This window comes from Anolis sagrei, chromosome 3, assembly GCF_037176765.1.
Source record: "Anolis sagrei isolate rAnoSag1 chromosome 3, rAnoSag1.mat, whole genome shotgun sequence".
Taxonomy (NCBI): Eukaryota; Metazoa; Chordata; class Lepidosauria; order Squamata; family Dactyloidae; genus Anolis; species Anolis sagrei.
This window is the reverse complement of record NC_090023.1, coordinates 158,856,955-158,883,783: the sequence shown is the minus strand read 5'-3', so window position 1 is coordinate 158,883,783 and position 26,829 is coordinate 158,856,955. Positions and strand designations below refer to the sequence as shown.

The 26,829-nt window shown below is 41.3% G+C and overlaps 1 protein-coding gene across 2 annotated transcripts in view; it reads right to left on the bottom strand.

Annotated features, from left to right (window-relative positions):
- Positions 1-4,316: 4,316 nt before the first annotated feature.
- Positions 4,317-26,829, bottom strand: part of RGR (retinal G protein coupled receptor) — a 33,050-nt gene continuing 10,537 nt past the window's right edge. For both annotated transcript variants that reach the window (XM_067465628.1, XM_060769002.2), the window contains exons 2-7: positions 18,969-19,125; positions 18,465-18,586; positions 12,622-12,775; positions 9,038-9,155; positions 5,844-5,957; positions 4,317-5,137 (exon numbers count right to left, since the gene is read on the bottom strand). In XM_067465628.1, coding sequence (XP_067321729.1) covers positions 4,994-5,137; positions 5,844-5,957; positions 9,038-9,155; positions 12,622-12,775; positions 18,465-18,586; positions 18,969-19,125 — 809 coding nt within the window. In that variant the 3' untranslated portion in view covers positions 4,317-4,993. The remainder of the gene's footprint in view (positions 5,138-5,843; positions 5,958-9,037; positions 9,156-12,621; positions 12,776-18,464; positions 18,587-18,968; positions 19,126-26,829) is intronic.

The window sequence follows — 26,829 nt, the reverse complement described above, 5'->3', positions numbered from 1 at the left end:
TGCTATCCATCCATCTTGCCCTTGGTCGGCCCCTCTTCCTTTTACCTTCCACTTTCCCCAGCCTAATTGTCTTCTCTAGGCTTTCCTGTCTCCTCGTGATGTGGCCAAAGTACTTCAACTTTGTCTCTAGTATCCTTCCCTCCAATGAGCAGCCGGGCTTTATTTCCTGGAGGATGGACTGGTTGGATCTTCTCGCAGTCCAAGGCACTCTCAGAACCTTCCTCCAGCACCACAGTTCAAAAGCAGCTATCTTCCTTTGCTCAGCCTTCCCTATGGTCCAGCTCTCACATCCGTAGGTTACTACAGGGAATACCATTGCTTTGACTATGCGGATCTTTGTTGCCAGTGTGATGTCTCTACTCTTTACTATTTTATCGAGATTGGACATTGCTCTCCTCCCAAGAAGTAAGCGTCTTCTGATTTCCTGCCAAATGAGGTTTAATTTTTTAAAAATATCAGGGCTAAATTCAACATTAATCTCAGATAGAGTACTTCCTTTGAAAATCAGTGGTACTTGTGTGCTTAACAAGACCCATTCATTTCAATGCACTTACTCTAGTTGGGACAAGCAATTCCTTAAGATGAACTGAATTTAAGACTAAGAAAATTCTCAGTTTGAGAAGGACTAAGCTCAAGATCTAAAAACCAAATGGAGGACACAAGAGAAAAAAGTATCCCTCCATGCCTTTACCAGACCCACTTGCCTGAAGTAGTGTAGTGTAGCCATAGGTTCATGACCTCAAATTTATACAACAATGGTGGCAATTGTGTGGGCCTTCAGATATTGTTGGATGACAGCTTCCAGGATCCCTATTAAAATGTAATATAGTGAGAAATGTTGAGAAGTGAAGTCTAGTATAGTATTTAGGTACTCATAGTTTCCCCTCCTGTTGTTTGTTGTTCATTTGTTCAATCGTCTCCGACTCTTCGTGACCTCATGGACCAGCCCACACCAGAGCTCCCTGTCAGCCGTCACCACCCCCAGCTCCTTCAAGGTCAGTCCAGTCACTTCAAGGATGCCATCCATCCATCTTGCCCTTGGTCGGCCTCTCTTCCTTTTACCTTCCACTTTCCCCAGCATAATTGTCTTCTCTAGGCTTTGCTGTCTCCTCATGATGTGGCCAAAGTACTTCAACTTTGTCTCTAGTATCCTTCCCTCCAGTGAGCAGTCGGGCTTTATTTCCTGGAGGACGGACTGGTTGGATCTTCTCGCAGTCCCAGGCACTCTCAGAACTTTCCTCCAACACCACAGCTCAAAAGCATCTATCTTCCTTCGCTCAGCCTTCCCTCCTGTTGTACAAAACTGATATTCCATTTGCACATTAACATTAAATCTATTAATATGAATATATTTCTATCAATTTTGCACTGATGCCTTTCTAAGAGACTCAATACCGAGTTATTTAAAATCAAATTCTTCATGACATCTGAACATGAGGAGGAACTTCCTGACTATGAGAGCCATTCAGCAGTGGAACTCTCTGCCCCGGAGTGTGGGGGAGGCTCCTTCTTTGGAAGCTTTTACACAGAGGCTGGATGGCCATCTGTCGGGGGTGCTTTGAATGCAATTTTCCTACTTCTTGGCAGGGGGTTGGACTGGATGGCCCATGAGGTCTCTTCCAACTCTATGATTCTATGACTGAGCTTTTAGGTGTCATGAATTATTTTGACATGACAAGCTTTAAAAAAGACAACATTGAGAATTTGGGTGTCTATCCAGAGTTTGGCATGCAAGCTAGCCAATCCAAAAGTCCTATTAAAATCTGCTGAGGATGGGAGAACTCATAAGTTGGTAAGATGTTTTTGTGCACGTGGGTCTAAGAGAGCACAAATCTGCCCTTGTTTCTTTTTCACCATTCATGCATCCAACAATTATAGTTCCATAAATTGGAATAATGAGCTTGAGTTGTTATGAAGAACTGGAGAATTCATTTTGACACTTTCAAAAGAAGGGAAATGGTCTGGAAACCAAGTTCTTTGGAAAGGATGAAGAACATGAGTGTGTTTAGTTTGGAGAAGGGGAGAGTGAGAGGCAACATGATAGCTATATTAAAATATCTGAAGGGATGTCATGTGGAAAATGGGGCAAGTTTGTTTTCTGAAGATACAAAGAGTAACAGTTGAACCAGTGGATTTAGAAACTCCATGTTAAGAGCTGTTTGATAGCAAGATGTATTTGACAGTGGAATGGACTAACCTTCCTCCTTTGGAAATCTTTAAGTAGAGGCCTATGGGGTCTCTTCCTCCACCAGGTATAGCTTAGCTCTTGTTGGTTTTTGAAATAATGAAAGGAAAAAAATGAATTTCTTTTCATTTCGTATTAGATACAACCGGGACTCCTTAGAAATTGTCCAAATCACTTTAGAATCAAAACAGGGGTAGAAGGAATTTCGTAAATACAAATTAAGTGGATTTTTGGAGTCGTGCACACCTCTACTAACCATGGTCCAGAGATATCATGTTTTCAATTAGACTTTTCTTTTCCTTTCAATTCAGCATTTTGAGGAAGAATTTAACTTCTGTGTATTGTTGAAGGCTTTCATGGCCAGAATCACTGGGTTGTTGTAGGTTTTTTCGGGCTATATGGACGTGGTCTAGAGGCATTCTCTCCTGACATTTCGCCTGCATCTATGGCAAGCATCCTCAGAGGCAGTGAAGTCTTTTGGAAATAGGAAAAAGGTTTATATATCTGTGGAATGACTAGGGTGAGACAAAGGACTCTTGTCTGCTGGAGCTAGGTGTGAATGTTTCAACTGACCACCTTGATTAGCATATAATGGCCTGACAGTGCCTAGAGCAAACTTTTGTTGAGAGGTGATTATATGTCCTTGTTTGTTTCCTCTCTGTTGTTGTGCTGTTGTAATTTTAGAGTTTTTTTTAATACTGGTAGCCAGATTTTGTTCATTTTCATGGTTTCCTCCTTTCTGTTGAAATCAACCATAGCAGAGCACCTGATGAACCAACCTGGACACAGCATTTTATTTGAGAACACAGAAATGCTGGACCACTCTCACAACCACCATGTCAGACTACACAGAGAAGCCATTGAAATACACAAGCATGTGGACAATTTCAACAGAAAGGAGGAAAGCGTGAAAATGAACAAACTCTGGCTACCAGTATTAAAAAACTCTAAAATTACAACAGCACAACAACAGAGAGGAAACAAACAAGGACATCTAATCACCTCTCAACAAAAGATTGCTCCAGGCACTGCCAGGCAATCAAATGCTAATCAAGGCGGTCAGTTTATTTATTTATTTATTATTCGAACTTATATGTCGCCACCAGGCCTGTAGCCAGGATTTCGATTTGGGGACGGGGACGGGACTGAGCTAGTTTCGGGGGGGGGGGGGGCTGAGTTCGAGTGAAAGAGGGTCTACCCTAGCAAAGCTTTTGTACCGTTACCCCAATACCCCCATGCATATGGGATATATTGAGTAGTGTGATCAGATCATGATATGAATAAACATAACAGTTTAAATAAACAGTAAGGCCTTTTCACGAACCACCATGAGAATTTTTTGGGGGGCTGAAGCCCCCCAAGCCCCCCCCCTCGTCTACATGCCTGGCCGCCACTCCCCTGGGGCTCGGAGCGGCTTACAAGAATAGCTAAAATCTAACACAATTTAAAAACAATTTAAAAACAGCAATATCAAAAGTCAAAGGCCTGTCGAAACAGGTATGAAACATTCACACCTAGCTCCAGCAGACAAGAGTCCTTTGTCTCACCCTGGTCATTCCACAGATATATAAACCCTTTTTCCTAGTTCCAATAGACCTCACTACCTCTGAGGATGCTTGCCATAGATGCAGGCAAAACGTCAGGAGAGAATGCCTCTAGACCATGGCCATATAGCCCGAAAAAACCTACAACAACCCACTTTAACTTCTATCTCCATGCTGCAGTAAGTTGCTCCCATTGCAGAAGGGAGAGCAAATCTTGTGGATGTACCCGCATCAAAAGGAATATTTTCAAGTTTTGGGAAAGAGGCAAGGGGAGGGATGCCGTGTCTCTACAACAACTGACTGTCAGAACATCAGAAGAAAACAAAACAGTTCCATACATTGTCAGACTCCATTAACATAGCAAGATATTCATGGAGACTGCTAGACTGAGAAGCACTATATCTATATAAGACATGAGATAGTATACACTTATTTGGCAATGCTAGCTTTTGAAATATCCAGTTCGGCATCAGATGTCAGTTGAAATAAATGGTACACACCAAGGAGCAGTGTATCTCAGAAGAATACCCTACTTTACCCAACAACCATTTAATGCAAATGGAAAGAACAGGCACAAACATATGGCATAACAATACGGGATAACTGCTTTAATCTCTCAATAACCCAGAAATGCCATATGTACACATCAAATGGAAATCCGTTCTTGCAGCCCTATCCAGTGTTTCATTTTCTACTGTTTGTTTTCCGACATTTGCCCAGTTTGTCTACCCTTCCCTCTGCCAAAGGCACTTCACAACTTCCAATTTATTTGCTGTGACACATAAAACAAGTCCAACATGGGCTCGCAGAGGGTGAAGGCAGCTTATTTGACAAACAACACATGACAGGTTGAAAGACAACTGCAACAGTTATATCTACATGGCATCCTTTCAACACTACACTAATTGCTGGCAGACAATGCAAAAACAAAAAATGCTTCCAGTGTGGAACCATAGTTAATTAAGTTAAAGAAAATGCATGTGGCTTCTACTACTGGTTACTTTTGGCTGTGTTACGCCTGCCTCAGTTGAGAGCCATTTCACCCATTACATAACAGCAAACCTGAATTGAACACTGTGTGTACACTCCACAGGAAGCTGCAGCCAATGCAGGTTGCTTACTAAATGCACCTGTAAGAGATCATCATTAAAAATATCCATTCACATGTTACCTTTTAAAATGTACACTTGAAAAAACAAAGCCCACAGAACTAAGTTAAAGAATGTCAAGTGTGAAGAAGCGCTCAGCTGAATGGGGTCACGTGTTACTTAGTTTTGTTATCGACTTCTGCTTTCTCGATCTTCTGTCCTGTGAGGAACTGCCATATTCCCCCTCGGTAGTTCTCATTCCCCAGGGCATAGATTAAGGCATTCGCCGCTGGTGAAGTTTTGGCAATTACAGCAGGAATCTGTTAGGAAGCACATTGGTTAGCATGAGATTAGTACGGGGTCATGCTTTCTCTATGAGAGTTTTAGAAAAAATGATCTGCAGTTGGTTTGGGTGAGATTCTGGGCTGCAAGTGATTTTTTTAACACCCATTGGATGACCCTGAGTATATCATACACACTTAGTCTCAGAAAAACCCCATGACAAGTTCACCTTAGAGTTGCTATGAGACAGAAATGACTGGAAGGCATACAACAACTGTGACGTCGCTAGTGGCGCCACCTATGTATAGAACTGTTAATTGTAAGATTTAAACTTGGATCAAAAGGTGTGGGCAGCCAGAGAGACTGAATAGTAACACACACATACACACAGAGAGGGAGCTCCCGGCTACTTTGGCTGCCTTGGAATAAAAAGGTAAGCTCACAAGTGCCACCCAAAGAAATTCTAAAATAAAGATGGTCCTCCATCCACCATTTGTTAGAAAGCCAACCTTGATTTTGCCATATTATATAAGGGACACAATTTTACCACACTATTGTATATAATGGGACTTGAGCATCCATGGATTATGGTTTCCATGTGCGGTCCAGGAACCAAACCTCAACCGTTGCCAAGGACCCACTGCACTGTAAGAAGAAGGCAGAAAAACAGCAGCATATTTCGAGAAAAAAGAAATTGAGAAAGTGAAGAACAGGCAGAGCACTATATCACATTTTTTAACATACCATTAAGATTTTGGGTGAGATGAAAGTCGTGCTTTCAACTGCAGCATAGAAGCATAAAAGTGAGTAAGGACCCCAGCAAATGACCAAAGATTTCACTGGCAAACCAGTGTTAAACTGGAAAAACAAGAACAAAGAATGTGTCAGTACCTAGTCATAATCCATATAAAATGTCAGGAGAGACACAATAAACTAATCATTTTTTTTGTTTTGTACAATGTTATTCTTTAAGATTTAGGCGAAATAAATACTACCTTCTAGGCCTGGGTAACAACGGAAAAATTTGTTTCTAAAATCGATTCTTTTTTGGGGTTTTTTGCGTTTCGATATTTAAAAGAATTCCAAAATTTTCCTTTAAAAAAGTTCGATATTTACGAAATTTCGTAAATGGTAAAAAAAAATTACAAAACAATAACGAAACAATAACGAATTGATTCGTTAATGGCTGCCGCGATCGCGCAATACGCTAAAAAAACTTCTGAAGCTTCCCTCTCCCTCTGTTGTTGACTGTTGGTGTGATATTATAATTTTTTTTCACTAATTAAACAAAAAACAACTATAAAACTTGCCCCAGACATGCGGAAATAATAACGAAACAACCTCAAACCAATAACGAAACGAATACATAACGAAATACGAAGTATTTACGAAACGAATTGAAAAATTCGTTTCGTTTTTAAGTTGCTCCAGAATGGTTCGTTATCGCTTCGTTAACAAAAAAAATAACGAATTTTTAACGAATTACGAATTAATGAAACGAAACCGCCCAGCCCTACTACCTTCACTACATTTTTGGTGGATATTTATTTGTTTCCAAATAATACAATCATGTTCAAGCAAATGCCTTCCAGATGAGTTAGGATGTATCACCCCCAGGAAGAAAGAAGGACATTACAATGGGAAAGCCTGATAAAGTAGAGCTAATAATTCTTGTCATTATGGTGGGCTAATATTTTTTTTAAAAAAATATGCATTCCAGCCAAGATGAGGAATGTATGTCTCTTATTGGAGACACTATGATAATCTAGATCCCAACAACTCCAACCAGCATGGCTAAGGATGATGAAAACCTGCCATATGTTCAACATCCCATATATTCTTTCCATCCCCATATTCTAAGTTTCTCAGTGAAGTCTTTTCCATCTTCAGAGATCAAGACAATTCTTCTTTCACTTAAACTGCCTAAATGAAAATACTTTTTAAAAATTGTCATTGTTCAGCATCAGATTATATGCTGGGCTTCCTTCTCAAAGTATCCGTCTTGCTAAAAGCTCTCCATTCTACATGTGAATGTGCTGCAATAAGGAAAACAGTAGTGGGTGATACACATTCCAAAGACATGTCTCCAGCTACTGCCCTGAAATTCTAAGCGTTGGATGAACCACTGTGGCTTTCTACATATTGCTCGACTGCTGCTACTATCAATTTAGCCAGTACAGCCTGTGGTGAGGGATTACTGCAGTCACAGATGACTATATAAGGAATAAAACATTGTTAGTCTTCCCGTTTGAAGTCTTTTCAAAATAGTCTGGATCCTTTTGTGTTCAAACACTTGCCTTCTACTGCCTGTTGAATCTAGGGAGGCTCATCTAGCTCTCAGAATGACGCCTGATGCAGAGTCCGCAATTGTTTATTTCCTCCTCACCCTCAATTTAAATTCAAGTTTTCTTCAAGTTGGGTTGTTGTAGGTTTTTCCGGACTATATGGCCATGTTCTAGAGGCATTTTCTCCTAACGTTTCGCCTGCATCTATGGCAAGCATCCTCAGAGGTAGTGAGGTCTGTTGGAAGTAGGAAAATGGGTTTATATATCTGTGGAATGACCAGGGTGGGACAAAGGACTTTTTTCTGCTGCAGCTAGGTGTGAATGTTTCAACTGATCACATTGATTAGCATTTAATGGCTTGGAAGTGCCTGGGGGGAATCTTTTGTTGAGAGTGATTTGATGTGCCTGATTGTTTACTCTATGTTGTTTTGCTGTTGTAATTTTTGAGTTTTTTTAATACTGGTAGTCAGATTTTGTTCATTTTCATGGTTTCCTCCTTTCTGTTGAAATTGTCCACATGCTTGTGGATTTCAGTGGCTTCTCTGTGTAGTCTGACATGGTGGTTGTGAGAGTGGTCCAGCATTTCTGTGTTTTCAAATAATATGCTATGTCCAAGTTGGTTCATCAGGTGCTCTGCTATGGCTGACTTCTCTGGTTGAAGTAGTCTGCAGTGCCTTTCATGTTTCTTGATTGTGTTTGGGCAATACTGCGTTTGGTGGTCCTTATGTAGACTTGTCCACAGCTGCATGGAATACGGTAGACTCCTGCAGAAGTGAGAGGATCCCTCTTGTCCTTTGCTTAACATAGCATTTGTTGGATTTTTCTTGGTGGGTCTGTAGGTGGTTTGTATGTTGTGTTTCCCCATCAGCTTCCCTATGCGGTCAGTGGTTCCCTTGATGTATGGCAAGAACACTTTTCCTCTGGGTGGATCTTCATCGTTACTCTCGTGGCTTGTTCTTGGTCTTGCAGCTCTTCTGATGTCTGAGGTGGAGTATCCATTGGCCTGTAGAGCCCAGTTGAGGTGGTTCAGTTCATCTTGGAGGAGGTGGGGTTTGCAGATTCTTTTTGCACGGTCTGCCAAGGCTTTAATGGTGCTTCTTTTTTGACTTGGGTGATGGTTGGAGTTTTTATGTAGTTATCTATCTGTGTGTGTGGGTTTTCTGTAAACGTTGTGACCCAATTGTTGATTTGGTTTGCGGATGACTAGGACATCTAGAAAAGGCAGTCTTCCTTCATTTTCTTTTTCCATGGTGAATTGAATGTTCGGGTGGATGCTGTTCAGATGTTCCAGGAACCTGTTGAGTTCTTCTTCTCCATGGCTCCAAATAGTGAAAGTGTCATCCACATATCTGAACCATACAGTGGGCTTTTTGGTTGCTGTTTCAAGGGCTTGTTTTTCAAAGTGTTCCATGTAGAAATTAGCTATGACCGGGCTGAGAGGGCTCCCCATAGCTACTCCATCTTTCTGTTTGTAGAATTCATTGCATCTGAGGATGCTTGCCATAGATGGAGAGAATGCCTCTAGACCATGGCCATATAGCCCAAAAAAACCTACAACAACCCAGTGATTCCGGCCATGAAATCATTTGACAATACATTCAAAGCTTTGTTCAGAAACATTTAAATAAATATATATTTGGAAGGTTTTCTTACCTTGAACTGTCCAGTTTTCTTAAATTTGTGGTCAATGGATTGGTAGGCTGTTAGCATGATGAAAACTGGGATCATAAAATTGAAAAGGGCCAGAGGAATAAGATATGTGATGTAGTTTCTGAGAGGGAACAAGACAGAGAGAAACATCATTCTGAGTGGTCCTGATCAACTACAGGCTGGTCTTAGCAACAGTAACCACCGACAATAGAGTCTTGGAACCATAGAGTTGAAAAAAATCACAAGGACCATGCAGACAACCTTCTGCCATGCAGGAATACAAAACCAAAGTATTTTAGACACAAGACGATCCAGTCTCTGTCTAAAAACCTTCAGAAAAAGAAATTTCACCATTTTCTGAGACAACTATCTCATAGTTGAATAGCTCAGATTTGCAGGAAATGTTCCAGTCTTTAGGTAGAATATCTTTTTCTGCAGTTTGAATCCATTCCTTTGTGTACTAGTTTCTGCAGTAGCAGTAAACATGCTCGCGTCTTCCTCAACTTGACATAGTTTTAAACATTTAAGCATGATTATCATGTCACCTCTTAGCCTTCACTTCTCCAAGCTATCCATATCCAGTCTCTAAGCTGCTCATCATAGGGTTTGTCTTCCAGGCCTTTTACCATTTTGGTCACCCTTCTTTGGACAATAAACCAAGACTTTCCAGTCAACATGTTCTACATGGTTTTTGCTACCATAATGTTCAAAGCCAACCTTAAAAACTGTAGCATAGACACAGAAAACTGGGAAGTCCTAACCCTTGAGTGCTCTAGTTGGAGGTCAGCTGTAACCAACAGTGCTGTAGAATTTGAAGAGGCAAGAATGGAAGGTGAAAGAGTGAAACATGCTAAGAGGAAGGCATGTCAAGCCAACCCCAACTGGGACCGCCTCCCACCTGGAAACCGATGTGCTCACTGCAGGAGAACATGCAGGTCAAAAATCAGGCTCCATAGTCACCTACATACCCACCATCAGGACACCGAATTTGAAGTACAATCTTACTCAGACAACAAGGGATCGCCTAAGTAAGTAAGCAATGTTCAACTCCATAAAGGTTTGCTATTAATTTTGATTCCAGGCTAAAAAAACCCCACAAGGCTCTTCACTGCTTGACCATCACATAGTGACTTGCATGTGAAAATGAGCCCTTTCCAGTAGCATTATATTTCAACCACAGGATATTGAGTTTTGAATCAACAAAGTGGTGGTCATTTTCCTTTATTTGTGGCATTTAGAGGCCTGGAGTGAAAGGTTCTCAGACAGTTCCTTTTCAAAACTATATTCTAAATGTTTCTCAGACACTCAATAGAAAATATGGGATGGAGCATCTGTCTACCTAAAACAGGAATGGAGAAGCAGCAAATGCTTCAGATGGAATCCACATTGTCAAACAGTAAAACATGTTACCCCTAATGTTGTAATGGCAACATTAGTGAAAAAATAATCTAGCTTCCCCCAGGGAATGAGTAGACAAAGCATATAATTTTAAGGCATGCCAGCCATAGTGGCACAGAGGCGAGATGCAGTGTTTTAGGCCTGGTGGTTGTTACTTTACTCTAAAGCAAGGGTTCCCAAACTATGGCCCACGGGCCACTTCCGGCCCACTAAGGGCACTTATCCGGCCCGCAGAGGAGGAGCGCACCCCTCCCCACACAGTGCCCCTCCCTTGGCTGGCTCACGCTATCCGTCAGGCCCGATGGGCAGCGTGAGCCAGCCAAGGGCAGCTGCTCCACGTAGCCTACTTGCGCATAAAGCACCTCGCAAGGTGCTTTACGCACAAGTAGGCTGCGCGGGGCTGCTCCTCCCTTGGCAGGCTCATGCTATCCGTCAGGCCCGATGGGCAGCGGGAGCCAGCCAAGGGAGGCTGCCCCGGTGCTCCATGCAGTCATGCCGGCCACATGACCTTGGAGGTGTCTACGGACAACGGCGGCTCTTCGACTTAGAAATGCAGATGAGTGCCACACCCCAGAGTCAGACACGACTGGACTTCATGTCAGAGGAAAACCTTTAACTAGGAAAATTGTGGAAGATCCAGGGTGGGAGAAAGAACTCTTGTCTGTTGGAGGTAGCTATGAATGTTTCAATTGGCCACCTTGATTACCATTTCATAGCCTGACAGTTTTTAGGGAGAATCCTTTGTTGAGAGGTGATCAGCTGGCCCTGATTGTTTCTTGTCTGGAGTTCCCCTGTGTTTGAGTGTTGTTCTTTATTTACAGTTATAATTTTAGAGTTTTTTAAAATACTGGTAGCCAGATTTTGTTCAGACTAGATATAGGAAGATTTCCCATTCTTGGCTCCTGGAATTACTGCCTAAAGAGGGCTAGAAAGAACCCCCTCTAAGGGCCCTTCCACACAGCAAAATAAGATATGTGCAATGTGCATAGGTATTTTTTATTGATTTTTTTTTAAAAAAACTATAGTCCAGCCCTCCAACAGTCTGAGGGACAGTGAACTGGCCCCCGGTTTAAAAAGTTTGAGGACCCCTGCTCTAAAGTATGCAATAATTAGTATTGCCAGAGTGAAAACTGGAGAAGGTTCCTGTACCCTTAGTTGTGGAAAAGTGGAAAAATCAACAAATGTTGCTTTATGGGTTTTTTCGGGCTATAGGGCCATGTTCTAGAGGCATTTCCCCTGACGTTTCGCCTGCATCTATGGCAAGCGCTTCACTACCTCAAAACTCACAAGAACCTATTGATTCCAGCCATGAAAGCCTTCGACAATACAAATGTTGCTTTTTTTACCTGCTTGCATTTAACAGTTTTACAGAACAATAAAAGGTACTGGAGCCCTTTCTTGTTTTCACATTGACAATACTAAAGAACACCATTATATTAGATGCAATGAATTAACAGTTTTAATAGTTATTAAAAATTGTTGCAAGCCCATCTGTATTTTGTCAAGTAGTCTTTTTCTCTAGGGTATGATATATACCCTAGAGAACCTGGATTGTGGCGCAGCTGGCTGAGTGTCAGCTGCATTAAGATCACTCTGACCAAGAGTTCGAAGCCAGCCCGGGTTGGAGTGGGTTTCCAACCAATTGTGCGTAGCCTGTTGTCAACCTTTGCAACCCGAAAGACAGTTGCATCTGTCAAGTAGGAAAATTAGGTACCACCTTAAAGTGTGGGGAGGCTAAATTAACTGATTTATGAGGTCATAAAGAAGACTCCAGCAAAGCATTCCAGCGGGGAAGCATTCCAGCGGAAGTGCTCCATCAGCGTCGCAGATGGACAATGAAAGTGACAGCTCCCCTGGCGGCCAGAAAATAGCCTCTGTGTATGCCTGTATATGTTTGTATGTCAAACATTGGCAATGAAAGTTTGCCATATATGTGTACACTGTAATCCGCCCTGAGTCCCCTGTGGGGTGAGAAGGGTGGAATAGAAAAGCTGTAAATAAATAAATAAATAAACATTTAAATAAAATAAATTAAAACACGCCATCTACTCAAGGAAAGATAACCTTCGGTATGAGGGCTGAAGTTGGTCTTCAGAGGACCAGAATCGGGCCTCTCTAGGTACCCAAATCATCCCTTCTTTCCAATCCCCTCCTCTCAACCCCAGCCCCTGGTATGCCGAATCTCTCACCTGTCTCCTTTGGTGTAGTCCAATGTACAGCAGGTTCTTAGAGGTTCGTAGTCATATTCACCCCATCCCAGCAGTGGCATTGCAGCCCAAAAACCAGAAAAACACCATAGAAATATTGCCATGGGGACCACCGAACCCCACTGCAGCTTACTTCCTGCAAATGAGAGAAATGTCCCATGTAGTTGGAATGGGAATTGACAAATAAGGGCAAATTAAATATTTCATTCTAATTTGAAGTGACTGGATGTTTCTATAGGGTTCATAATTATTATCAATCACTAGCAAGATATCCTGTGTTCACCTGTGAGAATCTATTTTGACAGAGTGCAAAAATTGAGAGAAGACTCTGGTTTCAGGTGTTTGTTGTTACCCAACTCCTGACTGAAGAAAGAGGGGGGAAGCAAGGAAAAGCAGGAAGATTATTATTATTATTATTATTATTATTATTGTTGTTGTTATTATTACCCTGCTTTATCTCTTCTGAAGAGGACTCAAAGCAGCTTAACATAAAAGCATTAGTACACAAAATATATAAATATACAAACATTAAAACAGAATTAAATATAAACAATATTCAAAATCATAGTTAAAAACAATTCGAATATATTCAATGCATATTCAAAGTTAAAACCACAGCACTGCCTGAGTGGATCTTAATAACTTTCTTCTTTGAAAGCCTGCCTGAATAAAAAGGTTTTAGTCTACAGGTGGAAGGACATCAAGGAGGGGGGCATTCTGGCTTTCCTGGAAAGAAGGGTGTTTCAGAGTTGAGGGGAAGCCACTGAGAAGGAAGGCTTGCTCTCTTGTTCCCACCAACCGAGCTTCGGATGGAGGTAAAACTGCGAGATGGACCTCTTCTGAAGATCTCAGAACCCGGGTTGGTTCGTACAAGGAGAGGCAGTCAGCCAAATAGACTGGACTTGAACTGTCTAGGGCTTTAAAGTTATAACCAGCACTTTGAATTGTGCCCGGAAACAGACTGTGGGCCAGTGGAGCTGCAGAGGGGTTGTCCGCTTCTTGTAGCCAGCTTCAGTGAGCAACCTGGCTGCAGATCTTTGGACCAGCTGAAGTTTCTGAGTGCTCTTCAGAGGCAGGTCCACATAGAGTGCATTTCAGTAATCTAGGTGGAACGCAACTAAGGCATGAAGCACTGTGGCCATATCTGGCTTCTCAAGGAACGGGCACAGTTGGCGCACACGTTTTAATTGCGCAAAGACCCTCCCAGTCACCACAGATACCTTGGCCTCCAGGTTCAGTTCCAAGTCCAGGAGGACTACCAAACTGTGGAAGCGTGGTCCCATCCAGCGCAGGTTGGATCCCTATTCACCGATCTGCCTTCTGACTGACTCGGAGTACCTCTGTCTTGTCTGGATTGAGTTTCAATTTGTTTACCCCCATCCAGGCCATTACTGATGACAGACACTGGTTTAAGGTCAGGGCAGCTTCTTTGGCTTGAGGTGGAAAGGAGTAGTAGAGTTGGGTGTCATCTGCATATAAGTGGCACTGTACTCCAGATGAGCTCTCCCAGCAGTTTCATGTATATGTTAAACAGCATGGGGGACAAAATGGAACCCTGCAGAACCCCACAGGTCAATGGCCAGGGGTTTGAACAGAAGTCCTCCAACAAGAGTACAGCCCTCTAGGAAGAATCAGAGCCACTGTTAAGACAGTGACAGGGAAAGAGCATGGGAGGGCAGGCCATCACTGAAGACAGACCTTGCTGGGTAAGATGGTTTCCCACTCTTCAAAGAACCTTTCCCATCCTTGCAAAGCTAGGATGGGAGAGAAGTTTGCATCTTCACCCGAGGAGAGACCAGTTTGAGTTCCGGTTGGGACTATTTGAAAGGGGTGGAGTCAGGCTCTTGGTCTGGCCTGCCCCCTTTCTTCAGTGTGGAGTCAAGCGTCGACCCACCACTCCTGCCCATTAAACAGTATATTAGAGTTGCCCTTAAGGGGCCGGGTAGGAATTTGTTTCCTTCTTGCGCTCTAGGAGGGTTTTTTCGCCTATCCTATACTATTGCAGGGTAAATTGGGATGGTGTGTCATTAAATAGGTGGTCACAATAAATAGTTAAGAAAAGCTAAAATTTGGTGTACGCCCAAGGCACCCCCTTCAGGGGTAAAAGCCATTAACTAAAACACTCACCTAAGGTTCAATTTGATGAGGTGAGGAGAATTCTAATGGCCTAGAAATGGGGAGAGTCGGGTCTCAGATACCACGACAGGGACTTATCTGACACATTTCCCTTAGAGGTTGCCCAGATTAGGTTCCTTGGAGACCCGGGTGTTTCGCCCTAACTAGCTGAGGGTAGGCCAGGCAGGGAAGCTACCTCGGTTTTGCCACCAAGTTCAGGATTCATAGGTTTACATCCAAAGTTTAATAGTTAACAATTAATAAAAGTTGCCCTTATTTAAACCCAAATATTGATGTGTGGTCTCGTTATTTCGGGGGTTAGCAGGCAAACACTTTTCCCTGCCTCTCTTCTGTCTGTGGGATAATGTCCATAGAGTCTGATTTTTAGATGCTTGGGTATGATTATCTGTGGTTTTGACTTTAGTTTGAGGGTAGATATACAGACAGGATAAATATTTAAAAACAGTCAGCAGTTTTTAGGAAAACAAGTACTAATGACTGTACATCTTATATTGAAATAATCTTGGGTCACAAGCTTGTAAAGCAGCTTTTCTACAATGAAAGCACTACTGTTCCGTTTCTTTTTTTAAAAGCTAAAAATGCAAAAGGAAACACTGTTAGTGCCTGAATACATAGGGTTTCTTTAGCTGTTATCCACAAATAATGAGAGGCCACTTTGTCTGAGAGGAACAATTCAGTGGGAAAGAGCTCCATGTTCTGGTCCTTCTCACAGTCCAGTGATTTATATATCAGTATAAAGTCTTTCACAGAAAAAAGGATCTGGATCAGATTTGGTAATGTTTCAACAATACTGGGGCACCATTAGATCTTCAGATTTGTTGACTGTGACTTCTTCAGTTCTTTAACACTGGCTAAGCTAGGTGGGGCTGATTTGAACTGTAAACCAAGATAGCTCTAAGGCTGTTGAGTTCCTCTTCAAGTTCTTCATCTTCATTTAAAGAGAATGTCAATTAGCTTTCACTGTAGCAATGCAGAGTCAGTGGAAAGCTTTTGGAATATACCAGCATATCACATGGTTCAATAGAATACTAATGCCAAACTGTACCTACCTTCTTGCTATGTAAACAATATATTATGTGAGAATTCTGTAGATAAAGATTCTTGGTTTCTTCACATGTTAGAAAAAGTCATTTTGGGATTGGGTCTGATCTGGGATTGGGTCTGATCTGGAATAGGATCAAGGAATCCATTGGGGATCCAATAATCTGTACTCTTGCAATGGTTTATATTCTACTAGGTGCCCTTGAAGTTATACAAAAGAAAGCTTCTGACAAAACTTACAAGCTGAACTCTAATGAGTTACTTTTTCAGGCTACAGCTTCCCTAAAAAAGTTACAACTGGTAGTAATTTTTCTGAGCTCTGCTTCTAAGGTGCATCTACACCAGGGGTCCTCAAACTTTTTAAACAGAGGGCCAGGTCACAGTCCCTCAAACTGTTGGAGGGCCGGATTATAATTTGAAAAAAAAACGTAAATGAATTCCTATGCACACTGCACATATCTTATGTATAGTGCAAAAAAAAAAATACAATACAATAATTAAAATGAAGATCAATTTTAACAAATATAAACTTATTAATATTTCAATAAGAAGTGTGGGCCTGCTTTTGGCTGATGAGATAGGATTGTTGTCGTTGTTGTTGTTGTGTGCTTTCAAGTCAGTTCAAACTTAGGCTGACCCTGAGCGAGGGCCGGGTAAATGACCTTGGAGGGCCATATCCGGCCCCCGGGCCTTAGTTTGAGGACCTCTGATCTACACTGTAGAATTGATGAAGCTTGATGGCACATTAATTGCTATTGATCAAATGCTATGGGATCCTGGTTCGATGAAGCACCAGCACTCATTGGCAGAAAAGGCTGAAGACCTTGTAATGCTACAATTCCTCTGATTCCACATAGTCATGGGGTTAGAGGATTAGACTTTGTTAACCCCAGGTTGAGTTATTCTTACAGCATTCCCCGAATGCTTTCCATTGCTCCCCTTGTCAACTCTAGCCATAAATTCAATCCCTATTTATGGGGTGAGGGAGCATGTGAGCTAGGGGTTATTGTTACAGGTCCATTGAATATATTATTTCAATTAATGGAATTCCTCTTTGAAATCTAATATTCTCCTTCATGTTATATTGTTATTATTCCACTTTAAATTATATGCTTGCTCCCTATGGAATCTTGGGATTTGCAGTTTAGAGAGAACCCTTTAAAATTATCAGCCAAAGAGCTCTTGAGCCTCACTGAACTAAAAACGCTACAGATCCAAAGGAGGCAGCCATAGCAGCTAAAGTGAAACAATTGCGCTATAACAGTATAATGTGATATTGTCCTATGTTGGTCTTTTGGGAAAGACACAGAATACCTCTCTTCTATCTGGTTCTAGTTAAGGAGTCCATTGATAACCATAGTAAACAATAAAAAACAAACACACAAAAGGTAAAGCTTAATCAAATTCATGAACTATCATTGTGCTGGTACGGCTGTACCAGGAGCTCCAACTTTATTTTCTTTCTGTTATATGTTTTGCAGTCATAGGACAGGCCTCCTGTCCATCATAATTAAGCTTTGGTTCCACCCCTTGTTCTGGGCTCTGGGAGGGAAAGGAGCCATTTTTTGGGCAGTCTCACACAAGGTAGCTAAGCTATAGAACGTAGACCAGCTCGTCCCGTAGAAAAGCTTCTTTTCTCAAGAGCATCCAGGGGAATTAACCATCCAGGGAAAAAGTAACATCCAGGGATACAGAAGCAGAAATTCCAGGAGAAAGGTCCCAAAAGCTCTGGCTGAGAGTGCACAGCCTCTCAGCCTCACAGCATCGGAGGGAACAGCCCTGAAGTTTCTAAGATTTCTCGAAGGGAGAACAGCAATACAGATCCACTGAACTCCAGCTGAAATATCTTCAAGCCTCGGCTGGTAGGTCTACTCGATACCCAGATGCATTTGGAATCGGTAGTAGGTCCCACACCGCTGAGGCATAGATAGAAAGCAGCCTGGGAGAGGTTTAAAAGGGTTTTTTTCTACAGAGATAGTTCAGTTAATCAAAGTCAGGTGCCAGTCCCTTGAGGACTAGACTAAGAAAGCCTTAAAGTGTTGTTTGAACCATTGAAGATTTGTTGTTTGTTCCATAATAAAGACTTTGTTGCATCATTAAAGACTCTAAAGACCATCACTTCAGAAAAATCCCTGAGAACCTCTCTTTGAGGCCCCCTGGCTTCCCGCTGGGCTTAAAGTATACGTCCTATAGAAAAGTACAGTTATTACAGGCCCAGCACACGACAGAACAATCATGTTCCTGTGATTTCAACTTCCATTGAAACATACTGTAAACCCTCCCACTGAAGCAAATGACCTTAAAAGTACTAAATATAGGCCATGGCTTAGGGGAAAGTTCCAGCTTCAGTCTCTGGCACTTCTAGGTAGGTCTGGAAGAAACATATCCTGTTTCGATATATGAGTTAACTATAGATAATGCTAAATAAAATGAACTAAAGTTTTGAAATAATCACAGAATATTGGCCATTACACCACTCTCCATCATGAACAAAGAATAAGTCATTAGAAACCTTAAATATTTGTTGCGTGTCCATATCAGGTTTTATGCTGCACTACAGCAGACAGTCCCATCTTCTTATACTAAGCCAGAACCCATTGGTAAGCAATCAAGTATTTTAAGATCACAAACCAGGCAGGAACTCTTACTAGTGCAATATTGATGATGTCGATCCCAGGCAACTGCAGCTGCTGAGCTTATGCTTGTCAGTGCTGTTAAAAAACCATGAAATCCATGAATCTGACATCCATCTGATCCATAGGGCCAATACCTGAAAAGAGACAACAGAAAAAGTTGAAGAATATCCAGTGGATGGGACTGTAGTATCCCTCCGATGGACACCAAGGCTGGGAATTGCCTGCACTTTACTATTTAGATTTTGAATCCAGCATGTTCAAACACTGTCATATCAAGACACTTTTTTACTATGTAGCCAATATTCAGCAAATCTTGTTTTCATGTAGCAGAAACATATCATTTCATTGATATTTTAAAATGACATACATTGCACGTGTTTATTGCTAATTGTTTCTCAGTTATATTTTGTGCATATCCTTTTTTCTAATGGAAAAGTGATAAATAAATTATCTAAGGAAAGAAAGAAAGAAAGAAAGAAGAAAGAAGAAAGAAGAAAGAAAAGAAAGAAAATCTACCTTAAAAAACTAGAAAACGCTGCAATGAAAGCGTTGAGGCAGATCCCACAGTCGGATAAGGCGAGGTTGAAAACCAGAAAGTTACCAGGAGTTCGAAGTTCTCTGATTTTCCAGAAAGAGACAATGGTCAACATGTTCAAAGAGAAGCCAAGCAATGCTGAAAAAAAACAAACACATTTTGTCATGACAGTCTGGTTACATCCCGTTTAGACTACTGCAACGCTCTCTACGTGGGGTTGCCTTTGAAGACGGCTCGGAAGCTTCAACTAGTTCAACGCACGGCAGCCATGATTCTAACAGGAGCGGAACGCAGGGAGCATACAACCCCCTTGTTGCGCCAACTCCACTGGCTACCGATTTGCTACCGGGCTCAATTCAAAGTGCTGGCGTTGGCCTTTAAAGCCCTAAACGGTTCCGGCCCAAGTTAGCTATCCGACCGCATCTCTGCCTGTGAACCCACCAGGACTTTGAGATCTTCCAGGGAGGCCCTGCTCTCGATCCCGCCTGCCTCACAGGCACGGCTGGCAGGGACGAGAGATAGGGCCTTCTCGGTGGTGGCCCCTCGGCTGTGGAACGCCCTTCCCACGGACATTAGACTAGCTCCATCATTAATGGTATTCCGCAAAAAAGTGAAAACCTGGTTGTTTGAGCAGCATTCGAATAGTCAGTGCAATGAGTGTAATGAACATAGGAATGGAACAATGGATGACAGATCTGGATCATGTTTTTACTGATGAGACACTAGTGAATTGGCTATTGTTGTTAATTGTATATTATTGTATAATGTGTTATGATGTTAACTGTTTTTATATCGTGTTATTGTTGCATTGTATTTTTGCTGTTCTTGTTGTTAACCGCTGTGAGTTGCCTAAGGGCCGAGAACAGCGGTATACAAATAAAGTAAATAAATAAATAAATAAATGAATTTTCAGTACATTTTTTGAAATCCCCCAAACATGACGGGTTGTTGTTGCTGCTGCATACTTTCATGACTTTTTTTTACTTATGGCAATGCTAAAGTGAACCTATCACTACTTTTACCTCCACAAGATTTGTTCACTAGGTGTTTGACATTGCCTGAGGTTGGGGTGTGAGTAGCCCAAAGTCACTCAATGGATTTCCATGGCCAAGTATGAATTCAAATCCTGATTTCACAGAGTTGTGCTCCTGAACTACAACTACTGCACCACATTGTCTCTCTAACAGAAGCAATATTCATCTTTGTTGTGAACAAACTAGGCGTAAGCCCACTCTAAATTGTTTAAGATGTCACTATCTGAGATAGCTTCTCTTCTTATATACATGCCTGTCTAGGAGATGCTGGGGGAGGCACTTCTCTGTTTTCTGTCTTGTCTAGTCTAGTCTGTTTATTTTTAATCTATTTATATCGGTTTTTCTTTAATACCATTATTATTTATTACTTCATTTATATCTTGCCTTCCTCCCAACATTGTGGCTCAAGAGGAGCTGACAACATATCTGAAACAATGCTGCTTAAAAATTATACATTTTTGTGTTAAGTGTCAAGCTGTCTAAAAAGCAATTAAACAATTTATTAGATTACAACATTAAATTAATTAAAAGATTACAGGGGAAAGATAGAACAAAAAAGCATAGCACATCATTAAAAGCCTACTCTTTTCAATTTCCAAAAGCCTGGCTACACAAGAATGTTTTCAGTTACCAACGGACTGAGACCAAGGAAGAAGCTATCCTGATCTCCATAGGAAGGGACTTCCAAAGATTGGGAACAGTCACCAGAGATGACCCTAGGTAATTTTCAATGGTAAGCAAACAGTATTTTGCCCCCCCCCCCCCGCCCCAAACATTGATATATATTTTCTGTTCATCGTGGGAGTTCTTTGTGCCATATTTGGTTCAATTCCATCATTGGTGGAGTTCAGAATGCTCTTTGATTGTAGGTGAACTATACATCCCAGTAACTACAACTCACATATGTCAAGGTCTATTTTCCCCCAATAGTGCCTCAAGAGCTCCCCTGGGCAAAATCTATACTGCAAATGCTTACTTTGCGTAATGGGTTGAGCCGCCCTTGACAGTCACTGAAAAGGCCCTCTCCCTTGTCTGCACCAAAGGAGTCTGAGAAGGTGATGGGATAGAGAGATGGGCCACTTCAGATGATTTCAAAACTCTAAAAGTCCCATAAAGGGAAATATTATATGATGATTACGCTTTACCAATCTAAATCATCACTTTGAATTGTGCTCGGATGCAAACTGGCTGCCAGTAAAGGTACTTTAGCAGGGGCATAGCATGGTCATGTTGGCTTCACTGTCCCTGTAACTTATCTGAGTTAGGAATCTGACTCCAGCTCTTTGGGCTTCCTGAGATTTTTTGAGCACTTTGCAATAGTTGCCCTTAAAGAATGTGTAAAAGTAAAGGTAAAGGTTTCCACTTGATATTAAGTCTAGTCATGTCCAACTCTGGGGTTTGGTGCTCATCTCCATTTCTAAGCTGAAGAGCCGATGTTGTCTGTAGACCCTTCCAAGGTCATCTGGCCAGCATGACTGCATGTAGTGCTGTTACAGTATAGCAATTCAAATGGTGTATAACCAAGGCATATGTAAATGTGTCCAAATCTAAATTTCCAGGAACTGGCACAATTGGTGCACTAGTTTTAATTGTGTGAATGAATGCACTCCTGTTTTCTAATGAAACCTGGAACTCAAATATCTGAGCTGAATCCCCCAAACAGCAAATCTGAATTTTCAGAGTAAGTGTAACCCAGTTCAACACAGACTGAATCCCTATTCCCAGATCTGTCTTTTGACTGGCCAGACACATCTCTGTCTTGCTTAGATTAAAGTTCAATGTATTCACCTTCATTGCAGTTGCCAGGCTCTGGTTCAGCACAGGAACTGATTCCTTGGAATTATATTGAAAGGAGTAATAGAGCTTGGTATCGTCCGCATACTGGTGATACCTGACCCCAAAATGCCAGATAACATCTTCCAATAATTTTATGTTCATAAAGGATCAGATCAAGTACATTTCTTAAGTATAACTTCAGCCAAATATATTGGCTGCAGCTACACTTAAGAAATGTATCTGTCCTAACTTACATGCAAATTCAACAAGAACAAACCTCTAGACCCTATCTTTTTCATAACTTGAGGACTGCCAGTAATGGGAAAAGTTACATCCATTGGACCTGTATCAGTTCTGGCAATAATATGAGACTGAATTTGAGTTATCTGATTTGCAGAATGCTGGAAAATGCTTCCCAGTAGGCTGTTGAGGAAAGCCTAGAGAAGACAATTATGCTGGGGAAAGTGGAAGGCAAAAGGAAGAGGGGCCGACCAAGGGCAAGATGGATGGATGGCATCCTTGAAGTGACTGGACTGACCTTGAGGGAGCTGGGGGTGGTAACGGCCAACAGGGAGCTCTGGCGTAGGCTGGTCCATGAGGTCATGAAGAGTCGGAGACGACTGAACGAATGAACAACAACAACAGGCTGTTGAGTGGTTTATTTTTTTTCTTTGAGACACTGTATAACAAATCTCCAGTCTGAGGTGTTTTTTTGCATGTGTCTCTCAAGTCTCTGTCTCACACATTTCATTTTTGTCACCATCTTAGAGCAGGCTCATTTAACTCCACCCTGTGAGACAAAATGCTTAAGAGCAATTGTGTCCACAATCCTGGTCATTTCCATATATCAGAGATCAACCAGGACTTTGACAGGATTACCTGCTAAGGAAGCTAGAAAGCTTCAACAGCTAGCAATTATCTTTTAGAAAACTCATGTTGATTTTTAGTTATCACTGCACTCATTTCTAAGTGCTTACAGATTGTATTGCCAAAGGCTTTCATGGCCGGAATCACTGGGTTGTTGTAGGTTTTTTCGGGCTATATGGCCATGGTCTAGAGGCATTATCTACTGACATTTCACCTGCATCTATGGCAAGCATTCTCACTACCTCTGAGGATGCTTGCCATTGATGCAGGCGAATCGTCAGGAGAGAATGCCTCTAGACCATGGCCATATAGCCTGAAAAAACCTACAACAACCCGCTGCTTACAGATTATTTGTTTAATGATAATAATATAAATAAAACTTTATTTATATACCGCTCTATCTCCCAGAGGGGGACTCAGGGCAGTTTCCAAGTAACATCACTGAAACATACAAAGTAAACAGCATAACATAAAATTAATAAAATAACATAAGCATAAAATTATCACAATAACACATGTATATTAAAATTAATCCTGCCTATTCAGAGCAGTTAAAAGCTAGTGCAACTCAAAATATGAGGGCGCCAGGAATTAAGAACAGTGCTATAAGAGGCTAACGACAATAGCAGGTATGGGTCTGTGGCTGCTCATTTCCAGGGCCTATTAGAGGGATGACCGGGGTAATAGGTAAGAGTGCAAGGCCATATTCAACAATGTTTGGGCTGGACTAGAACTGGTCATTCTCAAAGGCTTGTTGAAACCACCAGGTCTTCAAGCTCTTATGAAAGGAGAGATAGGGCTTGTCTTATTTCCCTTGGAAGGGCATTCCAGAGGTGGGGGGCCACCACTGAGAAGGCCCTCTTTCTCATTCCCACCGACTGTACTTGTGACAGTGGTGGGAGTGAAAGGAGAGCCTCCCCGGAAGATCTTAGAACTGCATACCCATTGTGTGATGGCATACCCTAAATGCCTAGATATACCTGATGTTAGAAGCTAAATAGGGTTATTTCTGATTAGTATTGGGATGGCAGGCCACCAACAAATGTCAGGTGCTGTAGGTTAGATTTCAGAAGAGGGAACTGGCAAAACCACCTCTAATCCTTGGCTAAGAAAATCCTATGAAATTCATGGGAACATTATAAGTAGACAGGAGGCTTGCAGGCATGCTCACACATAATGTCTTGGGACAAAGAAGTGCCCAGGGAATGGTTAGAATAAGAGCAAAAATAGTCTCATTACTTTTACCAGAGAGGCATTATCCGTTGGTGCTTTCCTTGCTTGTATAGACTGATTGGCACATAAAATGTTATCAGTGGTTATATTTACAGATATCATATCTCTGTCTAAAGCTTCCTTTATACAGGCAGCAGCTTAATACCATGTACCGTATCAGGATCTGAGGTGCTATCTTTCTTCTATAAATTTTCCTGACAGTTTCAGTTCCTTTATATTAGCTTCCCAACAGTTCTTTATTTCAGACCTTGTATAAAGGGAACACCATTTACAGGAAGAAAAGATACCACTTTTCCTTGAAGATATAGTCCATGATACACCCCGAGAGAAGAGCAAATGATCTTCAGCAAAGAACTTAATTGCATGCAAACTTTTCAAACGTTTGTTATCTTACAACAACAAGCAAGAAACAAAAACCCACAAACAAACCAAAACAAAAAATGAACATCCTATTTTTTTTCTTGAATCTTCTCAGGAACAAAGTCTATAACAGTGGTTCTCAACCTGGGGTCCCCAGATGTTTTTGGCCTATAACTCCCAGAAATCCCAGCTATTTTACCTGCTGTTAGGATTTCTGAGAGTTGTAGGCCAAAAATATCTGGGGACCCCAGGTTGAGAACCACTGGTCTATAAGCTTATTGACCTGAATCTCATCTGAAATAGTTAAAAGATCCAAGTTATGTTAGAGAGTTTGCTTATTTGAAATGGCATTTGTTAAAAAGAATATAACATAGCAACATAAAATTCCTGCCAAAGACTGATTGAAGACAAGCAGGATGGAGTAGGTCTCCTCAGTGGTAGGGTGGCATACAGGACTGTTTTGGAGGCCCTTGGGATTTCCATGGAAAGTGATGAGCTACTGTCAATAGTATTCCCATCAGCAAAAGAGACTAAGGAACTCATCACATGGAGGTCCGAATCTGTGGGGCTGTGGGGGGATTTGCCAAATGGTGTCAAATCTATGGAAAACGGTTGTCCTATGTCTTGCATTGCCCGCTGTGCACCCCTTACCCCATCCCACAGGAGGAAGCAGTACTGCCTGACTTTCTCTCATTCATCCCTATTGAATAGGTGTTCCCAGGGAAGCATCTTACCATGCTACCAAGATGCTTCTTCTATGGAGTCCCACCAGAATTTCCCTTATGCCATGTGATGGCATCTGGTGGGCTCCAAGGAGGAAGCGTCCTGACAGCATGGTGATTTTTCTACATGTGAAGAGGTCAAAAGTAGGCTGTTCAAATTATGAATCATAGGAAGCCATTGTTCTACCAGATGCAAATCTCTCGCCACCTCCAAGACATCATTCTCGATTTGGGCCACAAACTGCAGTGATTTAAGATTAATGTAATGTCTTAAATTTTCCATACTGTAGATTTAAAAAGAAGATTTTTGTTAACAAAGACGGTTTCAAGGATTAGAAAAAATAATTTTCTTCTCCTGGCCACAACAGAGGTTTGAAATGGGTGGATGATTACTCAGATAATTCCACCATCACTCCTGTTAAATTTTCTCTGTAAACGTGTGAGAAGCAATTGCTGATGGACACTTGGTTCCTACACAAGCAGGCAATGGTAAAGTACACTTAAATCCCATAGAATTTGAACTGATATGTTAATGCATGTGTTTTACAGGAAAACTTTCCAGAAGGAAGTCCCGTTGTTGTAAGTGGGGTTTATTCCTGACCAGTTGTGAACAGTATCCCAACTTATAGCCCATAACAATGATATCAACTTTAACTTAGTTGATCAAAGCCACATTAATGACAAGGTTTCAGAAGTAGACAAAATGCACACATTGCTCCACTTTTTCAAGTGAATAAATCTTTGAATAGCAACAAATGTACTATGACCAGTTCTTCGGTCCTCAGTACTATTACTGAACCTAAAGTCTACAATACAGTCAAAATAATAAAATAGCTGTCGAAGGCTTTCATGGCTGGAATCACTCAGTTCTTGTGGGTTTTTTCGGGCTATATGGCCATGTTCTAGAGGCATTTCTCCTGACGTTTTGCCCGCATCTATGGCAAGCATCTTCAGAGGTGACCTCACAGGCAAAACGTCAGGAGAAATGCCTCTAGAACATGGCCATATAGCCCGAAAAAACCCACAAGAACTGAATAAAATAGCTCTTGACAATTAAAATGAGTCTACAAATTATCATAACGTTGGGAACATTGCAGTCAAAGGACTTGTCAGTGGGATTTTAGAGACACAGCTTATATCTACATACCTATCTACCTAGTATCTACCTATCTACTTATCTATCTGACAACTCCTAGACTTTTTAAAAAAATTAGTGGGAATTGTGTACATGTTTAAATTAGTCCAGGATTATTACCTTTTCAATCAAAATGTAAGAAGTCTACAAGAAAATAATGTTTTTTTATGAACAACGGTGAAGGATACATGACAAGATGCTAAGTAGAACAAAACTTTTTGCCGAAGGTTCGGAGAATAAAATTGGAAGATGCAGAAAAAAGAATGCAAACTTAAGGAATGTTTCCTCATAGACCACATGGGAAGCTGCAACATTCAGCTATTTTTTATTGTAATATGAATGTATTGGCAAAATGCATTGGAATTCTAACAATAATGCCTATCCATGGGACACTAGAAAAGCTATGCAGAAAAACAATACCATCAGAGAAAAGTAAATTTTGCAGGACTTTTGAGATTGACCTTTTTTGGTCAGAATGACATGTTTAATATTACCTTATGATGTATTCCCTTGCCTACTCTGCATGTTTACACATTGCTACACAAACAGAAAGGATGCTATTATTTGGAATAATGATGGTTAGACAGGGAAAGCAATAAGATCCACTTCTGGAGAAGGACGGAGAACATAATACGTAAGTCTTGCATCTTAAAAGCAATGTTGCTTGTTAAAGCCCCCACAGAATAAACACAATACAGATCTTTATTCCCTGAAT